General features: G+C 40.5%; 1 protein-coding gene across 1 annotated transcript; it reads left to right on the forward strand.

Annotated features, from left to right (window-relative positions):
* The first annotated feature begins 194 nt into the window (after positions 1 to 194).
* espl1 (extra spindle pole bodies like 1, separase) lies at positions 195 to 14,867 on the forward strand. The gene is made up of 32 exons (XM_051948202.1): positions 195 to 372; positions 525 to 613; positions 845 to 1,147; positions 1,256 to 2,011; positions 2,102 to 2,203; positions 2,353 to 2,464; positions 2,602 to 2,729; positions 3,355 to 3,548; positions 3,664 to 3,906; positions 4,031 to 4,175; positions 4,482 to 4,638; positions 4,825 to 4,964; positions 5,426 to 5,560; positions 6,176 to 6,292; positions 6,444 to 6,615; positions 6,742 to 6,873; positions 6,960 to 7,116; positions 7,525 to 7,634; positions 7,886 to 8,991; positions 9,084 to 9,477; positions 9,834 to 9,959; positions 10,107 to 10,320; positions 10,485 to 10,687; positions 10,965 to 11,092; positions 12,156 to 12,278; positions 12,493 to 12,642; positions 12,775 to 12,942; positions 13,102 to 13,206; positions 13,321 to 13,436; positions 13,540 to 13,623; positions 13,859 to 14,023; positions 14,372 to 14,867. The coding sequence occupies exons 2-32, from the start codon at positions 533 to 535 to the stop codon at positions 14,571 to 14,573; spliced, it is 6,468 nt and encodes a 2,155-aa protein (XP_051804162.1). The 5' UTR covers positions 195 to 372; positions 525 to 532; the 3' UTR covers positions 14,574 to 14,867.
* Positions 14,868 to 15,685: the final 818 nt, after the last annotated feature.

Raw genomic sequence — 15,685 nt, forward strand, 5'->3', positions numbered from 1 at the left:
ATTTTGAATAAGGACGGATGATCATTCATTTAATCGCTAAATAATCCTTTAATCATTGTTAATAATTGTGTGTAGCCACGGTGTTATATAAGATTAAATGCACATTAATGCATAGAATAGTTGGAGCGTCGCCAAAACTATATTACCCAGAAGTCCGTGTGTCTCAGACTGAAAGCGGATGTGCTCTCTGATTGGCCAATTCACCTTTTAAACTGTGCGCGGTTGTGTCTTTCCCGTGTTTGGATATTAAGTCTTTTATCGTATACATGTAGGATAAACTGCACAGCTGCTCAAACCGTTGTTATAATGGACAATAAGTGTTCTGTTTATGTGTGGTAAAGAGAACTTTTTCTTCAAACGTCCACCCTTCAGGTAAGTAGCAGTGAACGCTGTAGTTCAGTCACTAACGTTAACGTTTAGCGCAACAGCGTCGTGTCGCTCATAACGTAGCGGCGGCTAAGCTAACCTACTTTATTAAAGTTCAAATGTAACATAATTTACCGTAACTAACGTGTCTTCTGCAGCTGCCAACATGAAGTGTTTGAAGGTGGAAGAATACATCAAGCGGACTGCCTCTGTGAAAGAGATACGGCTTTTATATCAGGAACTACAGGTCAGCATAAACACTTTGTTGTAACACGATGACATACTTCTACACCCAGTAACGTTACATGGTCATGTTATTTTAGTACTCTGAGAAAACCTGATTAAAGCACTGCCTCTATATGGTGCCAACTCTGTTTACTGTGCAAGATATTAGATATGTTCTGTCAAATACAACAACACTACCGTTAGCTGCACATTAATTCTTTCGCGTTGTAAACCTTTTAAATATGTTTTGCAGAATTATGTGAAGAACCAACCTGGGCTTCAGGGTCGCACGCTGTGTGACAGGGTCGCCAGAGCCTGTAACCATAATCTTGGAGAAGGATGCCTCGACTTTGACCATGTCAGTCAGCTGGTAAAGCTGGTTGAGCTTTCCCTTCATGGCTATGATATTTGTGCAGCAGGTATTGCTCAAAGCAGTCCGCTGTACATGGAAAAGATCATTTTCCACATTGTCAAGAAGCTGAGCACTCTCGAAGTTTACTCTCTTTGCAGCCGTGTAGCTGGGTTGCTTTACAGCAGACTTGCCACAGCACAACAGGTATGTGTCACTCTGTTCATGAGGGTTAATATACATTCATCGCACAGTTACTCCAATATCCACAATGCAAAATTACCATAACCCCAACAAGGTTTGTATGTTCTGTAGGGTGGGGAAGACTACTGTGTCCTTGTGAGGAACTGCTTCTTTGTCCTCTGGAATGGACTATCTGTGGGCAAAACCAAAAAAATTCTTAATCCACGCAACAAACTCCACTGCCAAATGCAAGCTTTGAGCTTCCTTCTGTTACTGGATACAGAAAGTGCTATTCCTTCTTCCTCTAAAGTTCCCACATACACAGAAGATGCCATTACTGCATTTAAGAGTAGCTGTGAAACGATGACAAAGGAGGATGCCTCCTTTCTCATCGAGGAAATACAGACACTTTTTAACAGATGTTGGACTGGTGGTCACAGCAGTGAAGGAGATGGGTCCAAGCAGTGTGCAGATGCATCAAGTTTTTATTTGCTTTTTGAAGTGGCACTGATTGTAGCGAAGGTGCTTTGTAAAACCAGTCACTACAGTCTGGCCTCTGCTTTCCTGGATGAAATCGAGAGCAAGGTTTCAGACTGTGTTAACGGTCAGTGTACGGCGCTGGGACTCGGCAAGTGGGGAATAAAAATTCATTCAGCAGTAAAGGCTGGTGAAGAAAGTGGCCAGGCTTTCACAGAGTGTGCAAGAGCCTTGAGGTCTGTCTCAGCTGACCTGGGCGACAGGGAAGCTCATGCTGTTCTGGAAGGATGCAGTCTGGTTGTTTGGGCTGTCGAAAGTGGCCACAACAAGGGATTTAGTGGACCAGCGCTTCTGGCGTTGTTTTCGTTCCTTGAGGAGCACCAGATACGGATAATGAAAGGACTAAAAAAGGTTGGTGTGGCTGCTGACCACGACAGAGCTTTTGTCTGCTGGTTTGCTAAAAAATGTTTTAAAAAATACTAATTTTTTTTTTTCTCCCAGAAATCAGCACACCAGGCTGAGAGCAGCAGACTGCAGCAGGAACTTTGCGTCAGCATTTACAAAGGCTTTGCGTTTGCTTATGAGAGTATACTAGCATCACAGGTGAGGACGCTTCTGTGAAATCCAGTTTCATGACAATGATAATTACAGAGTTGACAGATAAAATGATGGATGAGTAGTTACTGCATGCTGCAGTAGTTGTGATTACTTGATTTTAGGTTTTAGTATTGATTGTGATTTGGTGAATTTAGCTGGAGGACAGTGACATACTGGACAGAGTGCTGCTCTACTGTAAAGCTACAGCTGGACTGATGATGACAGAACTGCGCCAGTTGTCTAATGAAAGCCTTCTTGTCAAAGCAGGTGAGTACATTCTGTATTGGTAATGCTATGAGATCACATGATCATATGTTTCTGAAATACTTTCTTTAGATTGCATTATATTCACATCTAATATTTTATTCTAACATTTTTCATTTTGTTTTTCCTGTGCCTTCTAGTGATTACCGTGAGCAACTTGGCCTGTGCTTTATACAACCGTAATCACTATGACCAGGCCTTCACTCTTGTTGAGACCCTCTGCAGGGATCTGTCCAAGAATTGTCCCGTGTCGCTCTCTGTAGAGAAGGTAAGCTCTTTAGGACTGCTTAGTTCTATTGTAGAAATGCATTGTTTTGTACTTTTAATAAAGTGAAGGGGGAGGGAAATTTTGTTATCGCATTTGCTAAGATTTACATTTGTGTTTAAAACTGTTGCATTTCGGGGCTAAACATATGCAGATATATTACAATGTAATTTGGTTTGACAGATATAGTGATATTAATCACAGTTTTTAGTGGGATTTATTTTCCAAATCAGAATGTGGTTTTTTTTGTTGGTTTTTTTTTTGTGCTGGGATCTGTACTAAACAAGCATGTTCTGTTGTGTGTGTGGAGGTTATGATTTATAGTCTGTAGTCTGAGGCATTGTTGTTGCACTGCACTACTTCATGTAAAATAGTATGACACGTTATACTTTATTTAAAAAAAAAAAAAAAAAGCAGCTCCTGCACTTGTCCATATTGCAATTTTGATAATATTTTTGATGAATTCTTTAGACCTTCTACTTTGTGCCACTTTGGAATTGATGTTGAACTCTCCAATTTGTGAACCCACATTATTCTAAAGCGGAACTTATTTTTACTCATTTATGAACTTATCTTCAGAACTATTGGATGGTTTTTAGTTCATAATGTTTATAATGTCCCTACCCAGTTAAGCCGACTCTTCATGCTGGCTGTACAAACTTCACGGCGATCTGGACATTTTGAGCGAGCTTTGGACTGGGTGATCCTGTGGCTAAAGGCTCTAGGGGACAAGATCACGACTCACATGGCTGAACCTGTCTCACTCTGGGTGAAAACAAAGACTGATGCAGCACGTAACTCCGAGGAGGACATAAGACTCAGGTAAAGACAAGTCCTAATAAAGTGGTTTCTGTTGTGTGCCTCATGTAGGAAGAATATGCCATATTGAAAATTAAGCCTGTCACTGATTGTCTTGTGCTCTCGTATCCTGGAACAGGACATTACGTGATGGTTTTGGTCCTGATGTACCTGATGAGCAAATAATGCTTTCCCTTTTGGAAGAAGAGTTACGTGCTTATAAGGAGGTTGCAGCAGATATGGCCCAGGAACGTTACAACACTCTGTGTGATCTGTTGGACATCTGCCATGAGCAGAGTTCCCATACCCATCTACGTGCTATTTACCTCTGTGAAATGGCCCAAGTTGTGTGCTTCCAGGATTTCAGTGAGCAGACTGACTGGTATGTGCTTGAAAAAGTTGTTACTGCCAGTTTGTACAACTGAAGGAGTTAGTCTGGGGCCCTGCTGGAACATGGAGAGCAGCACTGTGTCTCAGAGTTAATTGTGCTATTTGTGATTACACAGCACGGCAGTTGACTTCATCCATGAAGCTTTAAGGCTTCTTGAAGAAGAAACGGAGACTCCAGAGAATGCGGACAAACTGAAAGATGACAAAGCTCATGCGTTACTTTGGCTGTATATCTGCACTCTGGAGAAGAATCTTCAGGAGGTGAGCTCTGTTTGATCAGTCAGGATATCGTGTGCATGCTTTTGTGAACCACTGTTTTATTAGTTCTATGTTAATTGAAGTGAGTAATTGTTTAGAATTTCCTTCTGTCATAAAATGAGAATGTCTGAAACTGAAATTTGTAATGGCATGACCCTATTCATAGTCTCAAAAATGTGCTTTTATAGAACTGCTTGAGGAGGTGATGTCAGGATGTCCTGCTGTTAAATAGCTAGTGTTTGAATAAAGGGTTAGTTTAATACTTTTTAAATGTTGAGATTATTAACTGATGATATGTTTTTTGGTCAGGCAATTGAGAATGACAGAAAAAGAAGAGATCTGTGTAGGCAAACGCCGTATGCTGCCGATCCCGTAATCAATGATTTTGAGTATGAAGACAAGCAGAAGACACAGGACAGTAATCAGGTCTACGAAAGACTGCATTTCAACCTGGCTGCAGAAAACAGTAGGGATTGTTTATTTGTCTAATGATTATCATAATCTATATATCTTTTCCTTTATATAAATGATATCATAAACTGTTGATCTGCTTCAGAATAAATTGATTGGTGGAGCTGATCGGTGTAATCGACAGTTATTTGTCACTTGTTGTCTTTGCAAGGGATGTAAACACATTTCTTTTCTTTGAAAGAGTTGTGTCAGCCTTTGGAGAGAGCTCTGGGTGGATGGTCTGCTCTTCTTCAGCATCAAGCCCTGCCTTCTGTTAGGAACCCCAAACAGACCTGTAGCTCCATTGCTCTGGCTGCAGCTCTTTTCAGGCTCATGGGAAAGGTAATAACACAGAATGTGCAAAAAAAAAAAAATCATGGTCTTGTGTGTTTGTTTGTTTTTTTCTTTGTTTTTGTTTTTTTATTTCTCTCCTCAATTATAAATGGTTTTTTAGCCTCCAGTAAGTAACCTCACATGAATCATTAAGCATTGGTTTAATCATTGATTTGAATCTTAAAGAGCCTGTATTATGCTTTGCTTTATGTTTTTTGTGCATGTAAAATCTCTGTAAACTCAAAAAGCCCAAAAGCAAATGTCAACTTTTTATTATTTTCTCACCCTAGGTGTGGTAATGGCAATCTAATAGCACTGATTTAAGAATGTTGGGCAAGAAATACTTTAATTTGAAGTTGCATTGTAACAGACTGTGTAAAAAGCATATTCTGGTATATCCCAGTGTTGTAATCTTCTGAACATTGCTATCTATCTGTATATGCTTCAAGTCTCCTTATTCCTTTTTTTAGCCTCTGAAAGCTTTGGAAGCTTACCAACTTGTGATTGGACTTTCACGTCAACTTGCTGATGCTCAGGGTTGTGCCAGTGCTCTCTGTCAGTCGGCCAAGCTCCTCCTGGATATGGGCAGCCCTGAAGTGGCTCTGGTAATGCCATTTTATAATGATTATCCTGAATGCAAAGAGAGTGTATCTTTTTCCATATCAATAAATGGATTGAGTTTGAACAGGTGGAGAAAAGTGTCTGATGTGATAAGAGTATCAGCAAGAATGAAAGGAAAGGTGTAGAAAACAGTGGTGAGACCAGTGATGTTTGGTTTAGAGATGGTGGCTATGAGGAAAAGACAGGAGGCAGAGCTGGAGGGTTAAAATGTGGATTTTTTTCTTTGGTAGTGACCAGGATGGATAGCATCAGGAATAAAGAGTACATCTGAGGGACAGTGCATGTTAAATGTTTTGGAGATAAAGCCAGAGAAGCCAGACTGAGTTGTACAGAGGAGGGACGGTGAATATATCAGTAGATGGATGCAGAATTTTGAACTGTCAGGCAGGAAGCCTGGAGGAAGACCAAAGAGGAGTTTTATGGATGTAGTGAAAGAAGATGATGTCGAGGACAGGGTTAGATGGAAGCAGATTATTTGCTGTGGTGACTCCTGAAGGGAAAAAAACCAGGAAAAGAAGAAGAAATGGAATGGGTTATGTTAATTGAGCCATTTTTCTGACTATGAGAAATGATTTTCTAATGTAACTTACTATTTTCAGGCCCAGTTGGAGCAAGCAGAAAAAGCTCTTGCTTCAGACCCCACTGCTGACAGCAAATCGTCCCTCTCTGTGCTGGCTGTCCTATTGAAAGCTCAGTACTACTACAGCACAGGACAGGTATGTAACCAGTCTGCTAGCAGCATTTCTCACATTGTCACACTAATGCTTTTTTTTTTTTTTTTTTGCTTCATCATGTGATTAAAAAAGAAAAACAATTGATTACTTTTGTTTCATAATATCCCCCCTCTCCTGTTTTGTCATATTTCAGGTGGATTGTGGAGTGCCTTATCTGTGTGAGGTGCTCAAAGAAGTGAATGATCAGAGACAATCAAAGTCCTGGTACCTTCTGCGTGTGCAAACCTTCCAGACCTGCAGCTCTTACCTGAGTTTAGACACCGCTCAACTGCCACAAACCCAACGAAACTGTATCACACAACACGGTTAGTAGAAGCATTTGCACCGCTTTATATAACCAGACGACTTTTAATTTTTATTTTGTCACTGAGAATATAGAGGTAAGAATTTTTCGACACAACCAACCTTGGATCCGTGTTTTTATGCCTCAGGTATAAATACCCCGGATGTCGCTCTGTATGAGAGCTTGAAGCTTCTCTGCAGCCTCCTTTACACTTTAGTGGGAGGGGGTCTATATGGGGCTGACAGCAGCAGCAGCTCAGATGTGCGCTTCATTGACCAAGGTATGTCCATGCTAATACAACAAGCATACTACTGGTCAAAATTTTTTTGTCAATGTGGTTCACTCCCTCTTCTCTGGTCTGAGCAGGTGATAACCTGGTGTGGAAGTGGCTCCTGCTCTCAGAGGTGTTAAACAGCTCCATGAAGCTGGTGGCTGTGAGGAGCAGTTGTGGGAGCATCAATGAGGCTAGACGTCAATGCCTAGAAGCCCTGAAACTTGCCACTAAGCTGCAAGCACTCAGCCAGTAAGTTATTCACAGTAGTGACTTAAAATACAATTAAAGAAGTGGAAACAATTGGATTTGTTATTTTCAAGTCAAGTTTCAGTTGATTTGGTACAGGACCATAAATCTTAATTTTAAGAAGCGGGGGTGATTTGAGTTTCTTTTATGGGTCTGGACGAGTTGTGTTATAAGCAAAAATATTTCTAGTATTTTTGCAGGATTGTTTTGTTTTGTAGCATTCAGTTGTTAATATGTAACAAAGCTGATAAAATTTCAGAAGATTCACATTTTTTGGTTTAGTACTGAACACAGTACAATATAATATACATATGTACATAATACATCAAACAAGATAAATGTTTATGTTGCAAATTCTGGTTAATATTGTGATGAAATTCAGTCTTTGGCTTTCTCTTGTGCATGTTTTAGATGTGCTGAGCTGCTTGTGACGAAAGCCGAGTTGGAGTTAATGCAGGGGGAGAGAGAAGAAAGTAAAGCTGATTTAGACAAAGTCAGAAACCTTCTGGATCTCTGCACAGGTCTGTTAATGCACAGCGGTACCATTTCAAATACGGCTGGGTGGTAATTTTCATATTGACTTGACTTTCTGTCTATTATGACAGTTGAGTTATAGCTTTTCATGTTAGTGATTCAGTGCAATGACCTGCTTTGGTTTCAGGAAAATATTTTTTGTATCATGATATTGATTTAATAAAATTTTCATTATTTTTCTAGTGTCACTTTCTGTGAGCAACGAAATAAGCTTCTTTTTTCTTTTGTTTTCCCAAAGATTTTTCTGATCAGGTGAAGAGAACAGATGTGAAAATCAAACCAAGAAAAGGTCGTCCTGTGCAGAAATCTAAGTCTCCCCTTCCGACCGTGGAGGATGATCTACAGGACATTCTAAGCACCAGGTGGATTACCAAAGAACCTATAGTGAAGGATCAGTCCAGCTCCCCTCCTCTCAAAGCACAGCCTCGCCGCTGGCTCTCCTGCCTTGCGCATGAACCTGACTGTCTGTGCCCCTGCTGCTCTGAACCGTGTCTTGGTCGTGCCACTGCTCGCTGGGCAGCTACACAGGCTGATCTGGTTCTTCAGCTGGATCCCAATGAAGCCAGTGTCAGCTTAAAACTTCAGAGGACAACATTATCCCGCTGTAAGAATCTTGCCAGCAAACTTAAGGCAAAATTGACTGAACTCTTCCCTGCTAAAGGCAACTCCAGATCCTCCCTGATGCAGGATGTGGTGGGCCGTGTTTATCTACATATGGCCCTGTCTGGGCTGGAACCGAGGCTGAACAAGGCCTGTGGTGTATGGAAAGTCCTGGAAGCTGGCTTAGCATTTGTGGACTCTACACCCTCGCCTGTGCTAACACCTGTGAGAGCAGGCCTATTGGCAACCAAAGCCATTGCATCATTGATGCTCTTGGCTGCCAAAAAGGGCTGCACCCCAGAGGAGCTCTTCTCAAATGCTTGGACATGGAATTTACCAAAAGAGGATAAAGAGCTGAGATCACTTGCTCCCTCATCCACACATAAGAAGGCGAAAGATGTCATTAAAAACCCAGGTATTCCTGACACAAAAAAGGAGGCAAAGAAGGTCAAGATTCAATGGACAAGTTCCTCAACCAAAGAAAAAAGTTTATTTCCCATGACACCAGTTATGCCGAAATCTAAGTCCTCTGGGAGAACACTTGACTGTTTTGACTTCAACACAGTGGTACCTACTTTAGCTTGCACTCCTGTTCCAAGTATGAAAGGTCCAACCTCAGTGCAGAAAGCACCAAAGACTGCCTCTAAGCTGCAGTTTCATGTGTATGAAGAGCTGTCGCCTGTTCAAGACAAACCACAGCGTGTGCCCGCTGCCCCCAAACGCACAAAGAAATCCCGTTTTAAGGTAAGCATCCAATCTCAGAGGTATATTTTGTTGATGTTACAAAAATGTAGTTTGTATCTTATGAAAATGTCTTGTTTGATATTTGAATACAGGTGGAATTTAGTGATGAAAGTGACTCAGAGGCCAGTACCCAAGCAGAATCTAAGGAAAAAGCAGATGTCCTTAAAAAGCGAACGACTGCTAGAAGAGCTGGTCAGAACGCTAAAAACGCCCCAGGTCCACCTGCAGAGAAGGTCCAACCCAAGAGGCAGGTAAAGGGGAAAAGGAACACTGCAGTGCGTCGTCCTACTTCTTCAGAAGATGATGAGATTTTGGTCTCAACAAGAAGAGCTAGAACCAGAAGGCAGCTGTCCCAGGCAGACGCAGAGTCAATGGAGGAGCCAGACAAAATGAGGAGCATTGAGGAGGAAACTAATGACGTCCTGGACATGAGCATCGAGCAACTCAGGACTTCAGACACTGAGGCCGACGACAATGTGGCTTCAGGTAAAGGTAACAGTTTGTTTTGTGCACACGGGAATGCCAGGCATTCACACAATAATAGTGTCTGTAAAGCATAAAATTATAAGTTTAGTTTGTAATCTTTCATACTTGATACTGAAAACATTACAGGTGGTCATAGTACATCTGAAACATCGAGTTTGTTGTTCCCAGCTCATTATTAGGATTTTCAAACTTGCCATAGTAGCTGCTTGATTTCATCCTCAGAACATCAACAATAGGCTTAGGAAAAATGTTTGAGTTGAAGGGTGCTATATGTGTAAGATTTTCAAGTAATTTCAATACAAATAGCAATCATAGTCATCACAGTATCTGACAGAATGTCTCATTTCTCTATATAGACATAGATTTTGAGGTATTGCGAAGGGATATGTGTTTGGAGAAAGGCGAGTTGTCTGAACTGAGGCACAGAGGTCCTCTAAGAGAAGGCACGCAAACCCACCTCACTCATTCAGACATCGGGACAGGTGAGTCTAACTCACAATCGGGTAATATGTGCTAAAAATATTATCTTTTTTTCTAAGTCCAATATGGCAGAGGAGAGCCACAGAAAATGTGAAACTCCGTATCTAGTTTTTGTATCCATTTTATTTATTCGTTTATTTTTTCCCCAGAAAATCTCTCATTGGAGGATGTTCAGTCATTGCTCCGCTCAGCCTGGCTGTCTCTTCAGCACTTCCCCTCTCCCACTATCTATCCCAACCTCTGTACTCTTCTGGCCTTGACCATGGGACAGCAAGACCCCAATACTACAGCAATGCTGCACACCCAGTCCTTGGGCGTCACTGTTCGCCATCGTACAATCAGACATTTAGCCAGATGTCTCAAGTAAGCACGTGTAAAATGCATAGTGTCACTTTACTTGCACAACTTGTCCGTGCCAAGCTATGTCAACAACTCGCATCTGAAATCCAGAATTTTCTGTAATTAAATTATCACAAGTTGGATTTGAAATGATTGAAAACTGTCTTTTCTTTGTGTGGTTTTGATAGAAAGCAGAAAAAAGCTTCCAGTGAGCTGACAGACGAGATGGATGCTATGAGTCTGAATGAGCCCAGTGGGTCTGTGTCCAACACTTCTACTGAACAGACGCTGTCTCAGATGGACATCTTCTCTTTCCCTACTGTCGACTCCTCGAAGTTCCCTCAGAACCACTGTCAGGACTTTATCCAGCAAATTCAAGGCATTCCACCTGGTAGGAAAATAAATTGTGTGTTGATCTTAGCATTAAAATACCAGTGTTTTCTTTAATGAGAGCCTGAATCTGGTAATGTGGTTTCAGAGCAAGTAAGAATCATTTGTTTGTCCTGTGTGCAATTCCTCTTGCTGCTGTGACTGCTAAGTGGTGACTGATTTAGGAAGCATTTTTGGTAGAAAGGTGGATCCTCGAGCTAAGCAAAACAGAACCTGATTTGCATTATACTTGCATAACATATCCTTTCTCTCTCTGCGTCTCAATCTTTTCCTTACAGGGGTGACGGTGTGTTTGATGTCTGTGCTTGGAGTAAAACCAGGGGAAATGGGCAACAGTATTATACTGTCACGTCTTGAAAAAGGCTCTGCTCCTGTCACTGTTCACATCAACACATCTAAACAGCAGGTGTGTGTGGTCATTTGCATAATTTTCAGATGGATGGTATTATCTTTTCTACACAGTTCAAAATCTTGATTAGATATTAGCTGCAAACTGAAACTACATAACTGTGTAAATGGTTACAGCTTTAGCAATATAATCACTTAAAAATTGTTGTCATGGTAACTGTTTTCCATCCTTTACCACCAGTAATAATTAGCTTAGCTGAGTGAGAAAATCCACCCTGCAGCTGTACTTGAACCTAATCAAATGAAAACAATCTAGCAAGTACCGTAATATAAGCTCGCCATGGCATGATTCTTCCATTTAAGTGAGTAAACCGTTTCTTTGCTTCGCTGACTGTTCATACATCCGTCCTTGCAGTCAGCAGTGACAAACCAGAGCTACATTTGGGAACAAAAGTTTACAGACACTTGTAAAGACCGTGTATATCAGGGGTGTCAAGATCCGTTCCTGGAGGGCCACTATCCTGCATGTTTTAGATGTTTCCCTCTTCCGACACACCTGATTCAAATCAGGCTCGTTATCAGGCTTCTGCTGAGCTTGATGATGAGCTGATCATTTGAATCAGGTGTGTTGGAAGAAGGAAACATCTAAAACATGCAGGATAGTGGACCTCCAGGAATTGAATTTGACACCCCTGATGTATATCATGGCAGACTTGAGTTTCCAATGAGTCCTATAACTCTTTCCCATTGTATTGATTAGTTAAATTGCTGTATGTATATTTTTGACCAGCAGATTTTGTCCTATTTCCAGAGGACCTATGATAAATCTAGGAAAGAACCAAAATGCATGATTGTTTTTTTGTGAAAAAGATGTGTTTCAGCGATTCCATCATAGCAAATTAATTGTAATAGGAGTTATGGAAAACTCCAGACTGGAATAATATACATGATCTTTACAAGTTTATTTAAATGTTTGGTCACAACTGTGTTTCCTAATGTATTGTAAATTAGTGAGAGCTTTTAAGTCCTGTAAGGTGAAGACAGACATTTGTTGTGATTTCATTTGGGTTTTATTCTCACAATCTGAGATGAAGACTTTTTGTTGTCTCTGTTTTATGCAGCACCCTATTAGTTGGATGATGGAGGAGATGGATAGCATTCTGGCGGAACAGCAGGTTATGAGCGGCGAGTCTCTAAAAGCCAAATGGTGGCAGGGCCGCAAGAGTCTTGACTGCCGAGTTGGGGTGGGTGATAAAAGAATGGCTCTGCTGGGCCTTAGTAATGATTGATTATTTACTTACTTTCATTTCAAGATATACACTGAGAAATTTGGAAGAGCAAAAGGAAGAAAAAAATACATTTTCAGATGAGTTAATACTGTTTAGTTTTTCCAAGTTCTGACTATGAAATGTTACTGAAAAGTTGACAAGTCCAAACTCACTGTCATCCTGCCTACAGAAACTGTTGAAGGACCTGGATGGAGTGCTTGGATGCTGGAACAGCCTGCTTCTCCCCCTTACATTGGACTCTGAGCTCTCTAAACAGTCCCAACAACTTTGCAAGGCCTTATCAGCAAGAGGAGTGACCATTAGCGAGGAGATGTTGAAGGTGTGTTGTTTATTTTGTTTTTTTAAATTTGTTGATTTCCTTCAGCATTAATGTGCTGTTTGTTTTGGTCTGAAAAGCCCCTGGATATAGCCAAACAACAACAACCAGTAACGCTTCTAACTTGTGTTATAGGTTGTGCTTTCTGCATCTCCTGTGCTCTCTGAAGAAGATCTTAAAAGTTTTGCGCTTGGAGTTTCTCCACAGTGGAACACTGAGTGTGATCAGCTTCTCCATGGAGCTGTTTCTCAACTCGCAGAGAGAGATGAGCCCAAAGGCCACACGGTTCTAATCCTGGACAAGGTTGGTTTCATGATCTATGTGAAATACTGAATTCTGCTGTAGATCAGTCAGTGCAATGATAGCCATGTGTGTCACAAAGACGAGCATTACTACAATATGTCATTTGAGAGGACAGAGAATATTTGATACTGATCAGCTGTTGTCTTGTGTTTGATGCAGTACCTTCAGAAGTTGCCATGGGAGAGCATCTCCCTTTTGAAGTCTTGCTCTGTAAGCAGGATGCCTTCTCTGCACTCACTGCTGGGACTGAGTTTACAGAAAGAGGTACGTATAAGCTCCATAAATGCAACATTCAAGTTTGTGCTACTGATGTAATTTACTTTGACTGGTTTAATAGTTGATACGGATATAACTTATTTTTTTAATCTACCCTTTTAGATTGGCTCTCAGTCCATCCTGAGGCTTGGGGTGGATACAAAGAAGGTGTTTTATGTGCTGGACCCTGATGCCAATTTAAAAAACACTCAGGAACAATTCAAGGACTGGTTTGCCAGGTGAGATAAAAAAAAAAACTGACCTTGTATGACAATATAAAATTTGTGTGTGTGTGCTACTGGTTCATTTGTCCCACTTATTAAATAATCATTCCTCTTAAAGTAAACCGGGCTGGCAAGGTGTGTGTGGAGTTGCTCCTGACTCGAGTCAACTTGTAGAAGCTGTTGCGACCAAGGATCTATACATGTGAGTTTAAAGTGATCTTAAGCAATCTTCAAGGGAAAAGGAACAATAGTTAGAGATCACAAGAATGTTTGATAAAGAACTACCTTATTCAGAAAGTATTCAAAGCCTTTTACCTTTTGCACATTTACTGTATTGCAGATTTCATTGTTAAACGGATGTTGTTTCTACACAAAGTCAAACTTTTCCTACATTAATGCTTTGAGTTTCTCTTCCTATTTCTTTGTCCATGCTTCAGTTACTCGGGTCATGGAGGAGGTGGAAGGTTCCTGGACAGCCAGGCAGTCCTGAAACGGCAGATGAGAGCAGCCTCTCTGCTGATTGGTTGCAGTAGTGCTGCTCTGGCAGTACGAGGGGATCAGGAGGGGCAAGGCATCATTCTCGACTACCTCATTGCAGGCTGGTGAGTTATTGGTTTTTATAGTCATCCTCATGTTCCTGAATGAAGATTATTTAATATAATTTTAATACGTGTTTTTAGTGTAAAATAAAGACTTGTAAGTTTTCTATTTTGATTTTGCACAGCCTCAGAATTTTCAAACTATCGCTCTTTTATTTTAAAGTTATACTTGGCCCGTTACATCAACAACTTTGATTCTTGCTTATCACAAATGAACTTCTCAATATAAGGAATATTGGTGGATTTTAGGGATATTGTGTGGAATAGTCATGTCACTAAATGCTCCAGAGGTCGTTTAGATTTTCTGTGATGTCTGTGTCAAGTACCTTGATTTTTCATTTATTATTTTAGTCCCTTTATTTTGGGAAACCTGTGGAATGTGACGGATCGGGATATTGATCGCTTCGTCACAGCCTTGCTTAAGTCCTGGTTCTCCGCTGGATCTGGAGCGTCTCTCCTGGATTACATGGGTCCAGCACGCCAAGTCCCACTGCTGAGACACATCATAGGAGCTGCTCCAGTGGTCTACGGCTTACCGGTCCACCTGCAGTAGGACACAAAGGCTGAAACTCTTAGAAAAATCAGGATGTAAACATTCTATGCAGTATTCAGATTTTACTGTTTCAGCACGTATGATTGTATCTTCGAGTTAAACCCTCATTTTCCGCATTGTTTTTATTTTCAAGCTGAAAGTTCTTTTATCTTTATTTAAACTAATGCTTAAATATTTAACCACTGTTTTTTTTTTTTTTTACAGTGTTGATGGTTTTAAATACCTTGTAATTTGTTATGGTGTTTAAATGACTTTTTAATCTGTTGAATGATCAACAATTTTGAAATAAAGTAGTTTCACATACAATCTGTTTGTGCTGTGGAAATGACTAATTAATCACAGTTATGCTTGAAGGTAGTGCTCAAAACCTTAAATTTATCTTGTGGGAGCAAGAGACATGTTACGAAATGTAAACAAGTTACTGTTTGGAATAAGATCAGTTTACTTCAGACATGGGTTAGATTAAAATTATAGAGGTTGGAGTAGTAAAGTACAGTAAAATGCTACACCTGGGATAATATTTAATGCTCTAAATTTTCCCACATTTGTTAACCTGTGTAAAACAGAATTCCCTTGTCATTGCAGTTTACAGTGAAATCATTTATGCAATCAAAGTTTTTTCAAAGTAGAGTAAGGAATGTGCACATATAAACATTTTGTACAAGTGTAATCTATGAAAACTGATACAGCTTATTGTTGAAAGGAAAGCTTATTTGGTGTATTAAGAACTACAAATATTGTAGTGTCACTGATGCTGCACCTCTGGATATTGCACAGTGCCAAACATACAAAAATGTAAAGGCTTGAAGTAGTGCAGAAAGTACATACTAGGTGCAGTTGTACGCTCTCTACCGAAAGTATCAGAACAGTGAGGCCAATTTTCCTTTATTTGCTGTAGACTGAAGACATTTGGTTTTGACGTCGAACGATGAGCATGAGACAAGACCAGATCCAGATGTAAATACCTGGAAATAAAAATGGAAATGTTGATCGCTTGTCTCATGTTCAACGTTTGATGTCAAACCCAAATATTTTCAGTCTACAGCAAAAATAAAGGAATTGGTCTCACTGTTCTGGTACTGTTGGAGGGGACTGTATGTAAACATGTACAG

The sequence above is a fragment of the Acanthochromis polyacanthus genome, chromosome 5, assembly GCF_021347895.1.
Source record: "Acanthochromis polyacanthus isolate Apoly-LR-REF ecotype Palm Island chromosome 5, KAUST_Apoly_ChrSc, whole genome shotgun sequence".
Classification (NCBI taxonomy): Eukaryota; Metazoa; Chordata; class Actinopteri; family Pomacentridae; genus Acanthochromis; species Acanthochromis polyacanthus.

Bases quoted from the DNA above. Each gene is read 5' to 3' on its own strand.
- espl1 (XM_051948202.1), top strand. From the start codon at position 533: ATGAAGTGTTTGAAGGTGGAAGAATACATCAAGCGGACTGCCTCTGTG. The intron at 4,639-4,824 runs GTAGGGATTGTT...TTTCTTTGAAAG, and splicing joins CAACCTGGCTGCAGAAAACA to AGTTGTGTCAGCCTTTGGAG. The intron at 11,093-12,155 runs GTGTGTGTGGTC...TGTTTTATGCAG, and splicing joins TCAACACATCTAAACAGCAG to CACCCTATTAGTTGGATGAT.